The sequence below is a fragment of the Palaemon carinicauda genome, chromosome 8 (genome assembly GCF_036898095.1).
Source record: "Palaemon carinicauda isolate YSFRI2023 chromosome 8, ASM3689809v2, whole genome shotgun sequence".
NCBI classification, from domain to species: domain Eukaryota; kingdom Metazoa; phylum Arthropoda; class Malacostraca; order Decapoda; family Palaemonidae; genus Palaemon; species Palaemon carinicauda.
This window is the reverse complement of record NC_090732.1, coordinates 93,831,525-93,841,524: the sequence shown is the minus strand read 5'-3', so window position 1 is coordinate 93,841,524 and position 10,000 is coordinate 93,831,525. Positions and strand designations below refer to the sequence as shown.

At 31.6% G+C, this 10,000-nt stretch overlaps 1 protein-coding gene across 1 annotated transcript in view; it reads left to right on the top strand.

Annotated features, from left to right (window-relative positions):
* LOC137644927 (protein big brother-like) overlaps window positions 1–10,000 on the top strand; it is a 51,530-nt gene that overhangs the window by 28,216 nt on the left and 13,314 nt on the right. The window contains exon 3 of the mRNA XM_068377803.1: window positions 3,884–3,982. Within this exon, the coding sequence (XP_068233904.1) occupies window positions 3,884–3,982 (99 nt within the window). The remainder of the gene's footprint in view (window positions 1–3,883; window positions 3,983–10,000) is intronic.

Here is a 10,000-nt window from a genome sequence, read left to right as displayed (position 1 = left end):
TGTCGGTGGAAACGCCTTCAGGCTTCACAGGAACTGCTATATTATCCTAAAAGGCTCCAGGGCATCTGTAGCACAGAAATTACCTCCGCTAGCAGTCAGTCTTACGAGAAACTCCCGTGGCAAGGGAATTAGGCTAAAGTGAACGTTCTTCCTGCTTTATCTAGGGTTTAAAATAGCATCGATCCTTTTCACATATCACAATATGACTGATGATAACATGAATTTTTAGTAAATTGTAATTGCTACCATATTTATAAATCCCTCTCAATAAATATGCAGCTATAGATAAGCTTAAAGAGAAAAATACCATACATCTACACACACAGTGCATACATGCACACAGATATGTTTTTTTATATATAAATAAACATATCAGTATATACATATACTGTGTGTGTGTGTATATATATATATATATATATATATATATATATATATATATATATATATATATATATATATATATATATATATATATATATATATATATGAGCAGGAGCTGGAAAGGATCCTAGACATAGGGTTTCTATCCTAAAGATTTTTTTTTTTTTTTTTTTGTAGAGAAACTACACATAAATGGTTAAGGAATTAGCTGTAAGGTGCAAAAAGTAACACTGACGTTTACAGATACAAATAGATTTCAAGCAGTGCACATCTTGTTCACTATCAGTATTCGAACATGTGGTCGCTCATTTGGTAGGCGAGACTGGCCTCATCCATTTCATCAGATTAAAAAAAGATATATTTACTCTTTGTCAGGAAATGTTTCTTAGACGTGGAAATTTCCTTTATCTATTAAAGCGGGCAATTTCATCAGAATGACAATAATATCCCCATCACACATAAAATAGCTAAATAAATTACCACTAAGGACAATTGTCTCGCTATTATTTTTCATAAAATTCAACCATGAGAATCCATTTTTTTTAAATAAACATAAAAATTCTCCATTATTTGAAAATATATTTTCAGTAAGTGTTTTTAAATTTTTTTTTATTATTTTTTATTAAATGCATTAAATTACGCTTTAATATGCCAAGTGCACTGTTCTGTGGTGTTGGTAAGTTCGGTTTCTTCTTTTCCAGTGTATTTATCCATCTGGGCTACTAACTTCAAGTATAAAATAAAGGAACCACTATTTTCAACTAAATTTCGTGAGTGGACTAATGAATAATGATTGGATGACTGGTTTAGCCGAGCGGTAAAAGCGGACCATTTGAATAAACAGAGAAAATCAAGTTGGCTTCTATCAAATACCGTAACTCAGATATCCTCTTGGCATCAAGATGTCGACTATACGTTACATAGAAAAGGATTTTAAGTCTTTTTCTTGAGTCCCACTTCCTTAGTTTCCCGCCAATGTTCCTTTCCACCATCCTCTTTTTTTTTTATCTTGCTTGATTACAGGAGCTGGCTGGAGTCACATTATCATCACTAGAAACGGATTATTTACATTTACTGCGCCACAATGCCTCTATTAATTCATCTCGCTTTGACGCCACATGTAGCTTCTCTCTCTCTCTCTCTCTCTCTCTCTCTCTCTCTCTCTCTCTCTCTCTCTCTCTCTCTCTCTCTCTCTCTCTCTCTCTCTCGTAAACTTAGGACACTTGTTTCCTCCACTTGGTAAGGAACTGTCCAGTACCTTTAAGGAGCATTTAAAAGAGCCAATCACATCATAGAAAGGCTTTCATTAATTAGGAGTTTCTGCGTGAGTGATTCCCACGAGAGAAGGAACAGCAGACAATTGCTGGGAAACTCCCGTGCCTGGTTTACTTACCTGAAAATGTCCTTAAGTGTATATAATCTTTAAGAAATAGAAAAAACTCTTAGGCATATGAGCAGCTAATAAAAACCGTAATTTTCGTATTTTACAACTGGGAATTACAGCACAACTTGAAATTATCGTACACTGCCATAACAATTATCGTACATTGCCACAACCACCGGAAGTTTATGTAAACACTGGCTGATCGGCTACAGACCAGCCGTCAGCGATCAGTCCTTCTCAGATGGAGTAAACCTATTTCCTTTGCCACACGCGCACAACGTAAGTATTTTTGGCATTTCAGGGCTTACAGGATGCATAATTTTTAACGTATTTCATTTAAGAGATAAACTACTCGCCAGAATGATTTTTGCAATGGGCTTACGGAAAACAGTAGGCCTACACAAATATATGTAACAACCAATTACAAACGAATGATAAGCTCAACACCCTTAGATGTACGTCTTCTTAATGAGTCGGTGAGTTTCCTGTAACTAAGGTTTGATTTTAAGTGTTTTCACCCTCGAAGGAGAGCCAGAGGTGTTATGCTGGATAAGAATGGGGGGGGGGGGGGGGGTTGATGATGGAGAGAAATCTGGAAATACGACTTAGACTTACAGCAGCAACATATGTCTATAGATACCAGGTGCAAATCTAACTTCAAACTAAAAATCTTTACCTGTATTGTGAATTTTTTCTACCAAAGTTTTGATAAGACATACTTTCAGAAAAGAATTAAATAAGATATATGCAAAAGAGTACATTTATGATAAGTGGTTAGATATGTAACATTTTTATTATAAGAACGTTTGTACAATAAAATTTATAGTATATTATATACTTTTTATTGATTGATTTAATTTGTATCGAGTTGATTTATAATTTTGTAAAACACTAAGTTCACATCTGTATTTTGATATCGATTAATTACGACAATAATTTATATTAATAAAATGTAATTGGATTTTTTTATAATAAAAGATAAAGAAAAAATGTTTAGAAACTAGTGACATCCAACGACGCAAACGTAAATTTCAGAACACTTGACTCAGTAATATCACTTCGTACAAAAGTAGATATTAAAAATTCTTCTTAAAAGAGGAATGTGCATTCACAACCAATTAGAATTATAACTATACCCAAAGCATTCTGGGTACTAAGGATATAGAAAGTAATGCACAGACATTGCTGTATGAGAATCATAAGGATCTAACAATTTCAAATAGCATCAGTTCCAAGAGATTTTAATAATTCAGTACTTTTTACTGTCTAACGAGAGAGAGAGAGAGAGAGAGAGAGAGAGAGAGAGAGAGAGAGAGAGAGAGAGAGAGAGAGAGAGAGAGAGAGAGAGAGAGAGAGTTGTAACTTGATTCAAGTGTACGACTTTGCGCATAAACGTTAATTTAATCTTAACAAAATAGCTTATTTGACATCAAAGGTGTAAATTTCTGATATTATCAAGCCTCACAAGAAAATGCATGTATGCTATATGCCATAAATTATAGTAATGCAAATGTTTTCGTGATTGTATAATTAAAGAATATTCAACATTAAGGTACAAATTTTAGAACACGTCTCACCTTCCAATTCATTCCAAGTAATGACATTTATTCTTTTCGATATATAACTATTCTATTATATATATACATACATATATATATATATATATATATATATATATATATATATATATATATATATATACATATATATATATATATATATATATATATATATATATATATATATATATTCATATATATATATATATATATATATATATATATATATATATATATATATATATATATATATATATATATGCATATATATATACATATGTATATATATATATATATATATATATATATATATATATATATATATATATATAGATATATATATGTAGATATATATATATATATATATATATATATATATATATATATATATATATATATATATACTTAATAAAAAAGTTGTAAGTATTCATGTAATTTTCAATGTCTTACCACACTTTCATCTTGTAAACTTTAAGGGGCTTGTTAATGGATGATGATGTAACTCCATACAAATGCCGAATCAGAAATTGAATACTATTTTTTTTTATCATTGCAGGCATTCATGACGAACGGCACCAATATGCATCTGCAGCTCTCACCAACAGGATTCTCGAACAACTATAAAGAAGTAGATTTCGACAAAGAACCAGGCAAGGTGAGTATCCAGAAAGTATACTCTTAGTTGCAAGGTCGTAACAGCTAGCAGCAATGTGTAACCGCACTTGCAACTATAGGTTATAACACACATGAATAATTATGTTGTTCAAGAAACCTCTATTAGCTGTGAAAAAACTGCGTCTATGCTGTATAGTAGCCTATTTCTGGTAAAAAAAATAACAGAACAAAAGCAAAGATCCACGCATTTACATACACATGTACATGAAGGTAATGAATCCAAAATAGCCTACCAAGCAGCAATACACAAATTTAAATAAGTCGATCGTCTCACGCATTTCTAAAAAATGAAATTTCACGTTTTACATAAATGTAAAAAAAAATTTTAAAGAAATTTTACAAAGAAGAGAAATTGCAACAATTACAAGATACACTTAACTCGAGTAAGACAACTCTTGATTTGCTGCGAACTGGATGTCTAAATAGTATTGTAAATTACTGGGTATCTTTCTGTTTGTCAATGTACGGATTCTTTTCTTTATTGATTAATAAAATTATAAAGATATTTATCAACAAGGTTCTACTGACGCTAAAAATTGCTTAAATGAAACTGAAGGTATGAAATTGTAAAAGAATGAAGATATATCAGGGGAAAGTACTTCGGGCTAAGAATATATATTATTATCTATCAGTGGTAGTTCCATATTAGTTATTTTATTGTAAATATTTTACGTCTTTTGACGTAATGTATTTTGTAATGAATTATCTGTACTGACCATGAACAATTAGTTCTGAAATATGCTCAGTGTCATATTTGGAAAAATTTTTTTGTTGGTGCCAAAAATTTAAGATATTTTAAAATGAAAAAGATATGTCTTTAAATAATGGAATAGAGTGGTTGCGATTGTGATTTGTTTCCCACTGATTCCCATTAATAATGGGGCTTTACTCTGAACAAAAGAAAGGTAGAGTGTAAGAAGTAACAAATAAAGAATCCCAAAGCATTGCAATTAAGGGATAAATACTGCCAGGGAGTGGTACACTCCGGGGATTGATAATATCAATAAAGTAAATTCGAGAAAGAGTGGCCTGAGGGGTTTTACACGTCCGCTTGGGGAGAAGAAGAGCTCTACAACAAAAGTCGGTGGATCATTGGTCACTATGGGGAGCAAAGAACGAGTCAGGGAGCAATCTTGTGGCCGAGAGAAAAAAAAGGAAAGTGGGAACGATGAGTCCATCAGTCAGAAAAACAGCCTTTCATTCAGTTCTATCGAGAAGGAGAGGAAAAGATTATGCACCGCAAATAAGGAGCAATATTTCAGACATGGATAAGTCAAACAAAGAACAGAAATTCTGACACCTAAACAACATTCTAATATATCAAGAAGCCGGCTTAAAAGTAACACATACTGTACACACACAAACACGCACACACATACATATATATATATATGTATATATATATATATATATATATATATATATATATATATATATATATATATATATATATATATATATATATATATATATATATATATATAAATATACATACATATATACTGTATATATATATATATATATATATATATATATATATATATATATATATATATATATATATATATATATATATATATATATATATGTGTGTGTGTGTGAATAGTCATATATACCTATATACGTACATACATATACAAGCGTGTATATAAATATATATATATATATATATATATATATATATATATATATATATATATATATATATATATATATATATATGAATAGGCATATATGCCTATATACGTACATACATATACACGCGTGTATATATATATATATATATATATATATATATATATATATATATATATATATATATATATATATATTATCAGCCGTTACTAGTAAGTCCATTGCAGAACAAAGGCCTCAAACATATCGTTCCACTGCGTCTGTTTATGGTCTTTCTGTGCCAGTCTACCCCCGCAAACTTTCTTAGTTCGTCAATCGAATCGATCGTCTTCTCTTCCTTTCCCTGCTTCTTTTACAATCTCTGGGGACCCATGCTATTATTCTTAATGTCCATTTATTGTCTGTCATTCAACAACCATATATATATATATATATATATATATATATATATATATATATATATATATATATATATATATATATATATATACATGTGTGTGTATGAGAGAGTGAGAAAATGTATTATGCGTTTATACACATGTAAGTTCTAATACATTTAAAGACATTTCAAGATGCCTACGTCCATAGAAAAGCTAAAATAATCCAAATATAGAAATATAATTTATATGTTCCAAAATTCATTTAACTTCTGCTTTACAAAGGCAAAGTTGATAAACTCATGCTCTGGAATATTCACATACGAACCACAATAAAATAATTATTAAAGAATATGAGGTGAACAGTATGCCTTTAAAAGATTAACGGAAATGTAATTAACTACAAAATCTCAGTGAATTATTTGGTGATAAACAGCAAAGGATTATGGTTAAAATATTGCATATCTCCGGCCAATATGTGGATGACCCATTGGGAATTTTTCTCACTAATTTTTAGTAAGGACGAGACAATAGAATATGTGAATCGGTGTTTAAATAAGTCTGTATTATTGTTTCTTTTACTATAGTGAAATACTTTAACTAATTTCCGTGATAAACATTGTAACAGATTTCCTTGGATCATTAGATATCTCGCCAGAAAATCTTATTTTCATTCTGAATTTAGCTCATTAGATAAATAGCGTCTGAGTCAATAGAGGCTCGTTATCATCCAAATGAATAACAAATATTGTACAAGTGATTAACCTTATGAATGATCAAGATAATGTAAACAATTAAAAATTATTTGTTTTATACATCTAACATACGTCAACTATAATTTTAGATATATTAGTATTACAAATTTTGAAGACAGAGCGCGTCCCCCCAAAACATCATGGAAAAAAAATGGAAAATAACAAAATTTAGATCTCCACTACGAAGTGTAAAGCATCTGTCAAAATAATTCAAGCTTACAGAAAAACTTGCTTAATGAAGCAAACAAGCAATTATTATGTTCCATTAGGTAAAACCAGAAAAACTAGACCAACAGCTGTAATAATGACGAAAAAAAATATACTATCCAAGACAGGACTGGAGGCTCTGCCTTATTGAGAGGCAACATTCAGAACTAGCCAGATGTGTCGAGCTCAATTTACCAGAGATGAAGAAGAATGGAATTCCACGACACCGCAGTAACATTTTACCACAGAGCAGAGCAAGTCATTCATCGACTGAGGGTTGATTTGGGGTGAAACCAAACGTGTTCAGAGTTAAGCACTGATCATTTTGCAGCGCCCTCACTGACAGCCCAAGATGGATACTGTGGCCTGCAAGACTGGTGCGATTCCGAGGGACCCATCTGAGATCATTCTCCCTAATGAACAAAACAGAGAAGGTAATCAAACGCGCATTCCAAACGTCGCTCTGATATAAATTTATGGGTAATTGACATAGCCTCTGGGGAGGTCATCGATGTATTGTAGTGTTATAATAATTCTCTTGTACTTCTATGTTAGTAATGCGTCAAAATATTTCGTTATATTAGGGCCACATACGCACGAAATCTAAAACATTACCCTAAACAAAGATAATAACGTGTAATAGATATGTTTCATTTATGCATATGAACATGGCACAATCATGTTCTTAAATTTAGCGCACGAACAAGTTCCACAATTTCAAAACATATAAGTAGTACTCTCTACAATTATTATGAAGAAAGTTATCATTTGTTTTCCTTATAACTACTCCGACACAGGAAATGGTGACTCGAACATCTCTCCAAACACGTTTGCAAGTTTAAATTTTCAAATGAGCACTCAAACATCAGTAAAAACCCGTTAAAGAAATTATTATTTTGAATCCAGGTGCGCTTGATTTTCCTAAGTAAGGGGATTAAGTTTATTCTGTGTCAATAAAAGCTCTGGCTGCCGGTAAAACAAAGGGCCGCAATCGGTCAACATTTATAGCATGTGAACGAAATTTGCTTCTATTCTGCAATATCTTCTCTGATTGATTGGTAGAACAGGTAAATCAACTGTGTTTTCAGCTTTTGGAATGCTGTGTTCCACTCTTACCTTGTATTTTTAATTAAAGGGTATAGTTATAACCACTTTTTCAGAATTGATAATTTCTCATTCTACTGTTCCTGCTTTGTAGCGGGCACATCTACTGCAGTATCATTCATTGTCTTACATAAAAATAAAAATACAACGAGAAGGATTTTGCATTTTAGTTCTAATATGGGTTTTATTTTTCTTCATGAGAACGGCCTTCTATCTATGGGGCCGCTCAGTCTAAGCTCATTGTGAAAATTTCAGTACCATCTATAAACTTCCCTGTTATGTGCCTTTGGTTGTTATTTTCATTGAAGCGTTGACAGATGATACGTTTAGTTTCTGTGTCGACACTGACGACTTTGCAGAATTCGTAATTTTGATACGATATGTGGTTCATCTGCGATTCTCTCCGTCGGGAGCTGTGGTGTTTTTCATATCAAAGAAGATATTAAGTTAGGGTGGTTGAAGATTTTGAGTGCAACTGTTTCTTCGGGGCCGATAAGAGACATCGTTCTGGTTTATCATTTCTTCGGTAAAATGAAAATGTTACGGTGTAACGAATGAACTACAAATCAATTCAGCAAGAGTACGTGAAAGTTAAAGGCAAAAATTAAGAAGAGGGTTTTACTAATCAAGAGGAAACTGAATATAAAAGTATTAAATCATAATGTGATTCAAACATCAAATAGTGTAATCCAGGATTTGACGTACAATAACTAAAAAAAAATCAATCCCTATGAACACAATTCAAATTATTATATCGAATTCAAGATTTCTTGTAGAAAACTTAATGGTCATGAAAAGATAAATAATAAAATGGAACTCCCTTACCCAACCGATGTACGATTTATAATACTTCACTCAAAACAATTAATGACAGTATAGAAATCAACAAACAAGAATGGCAAGAAATATTTTTGAGAATTACCTGAAAATCCGATTACAAAATGCTAAACTTGTATTTTCTAACCTTCTTTTATACAAACTACTGTCACATTAATCGGTTAAAATTTCTCTTGTTGCTATACTGTTTGTTCATCCTACGATGGGGTTCATCGTTTTATTCAGTATTTTATAGAGTATTCAGAACTCCACAGAAAGAAATCTTCTCAGTGTGTTCATTTAAAAAAGTCCCCAAAACAAAACTGATACGAACTTCTGAGGCTGACTACCTCAAAAATAATTCAAGCAATGCTAACTTTGGCAAACAGTCCATAACAAAAGAAATTTCTTTGAAATTTTGACAATATTAACATAATCCCGTAGAAATGAAGTTTTTTTCTTAAATCACCAAACCTGTTGAAGTGACATTCTACAAACATTTTCTCTATGGGCGAAACCCTCCCGTTTCCTGGATATTGAGGAAATAAACAAAAGTTGTAAAATGATGGCTTTTAAAGCTAAGGATGCAATGCAAAACACAAAGAAATGCTTTATGGATATACGACCTATTTATAAAATGTAAATCTTATTACCGTTCTAAGACAAAAATATGACATGAAAAAAAAAAAAAACTGCAAAAGTCAACGAAAAAAAAAATTTGATGCTAGATAGGAATATCCTAATCACCCATTTTACATCGTGAATGTTATTAATAATTATTTCCCATTCGTGGCCTCTAATAAGATTTCCTATTACTCTCCATTTAGATTTCTCTAAATGGCAAAGAAAACAATAAAATGCCCTGTGTCCTAAATCAACAGTGCGCACACTAACAAAACTTCACATTAAGATTCTTACATAGATCTCGAACTTCCAACACTTACCTAATTAGTTTCTCATTAAAAGATAATTAAACGTAATTAGTGTCAAGTGGCTTACATCTAGTTCCTTTGCTTACATCACTAATCTTCCTTTTACAAATACTCTTATCGGCCAGCCGCCTTGCCTCCCCGCCTCGGCCTCCCCCCACCCCCTCTAACGCAA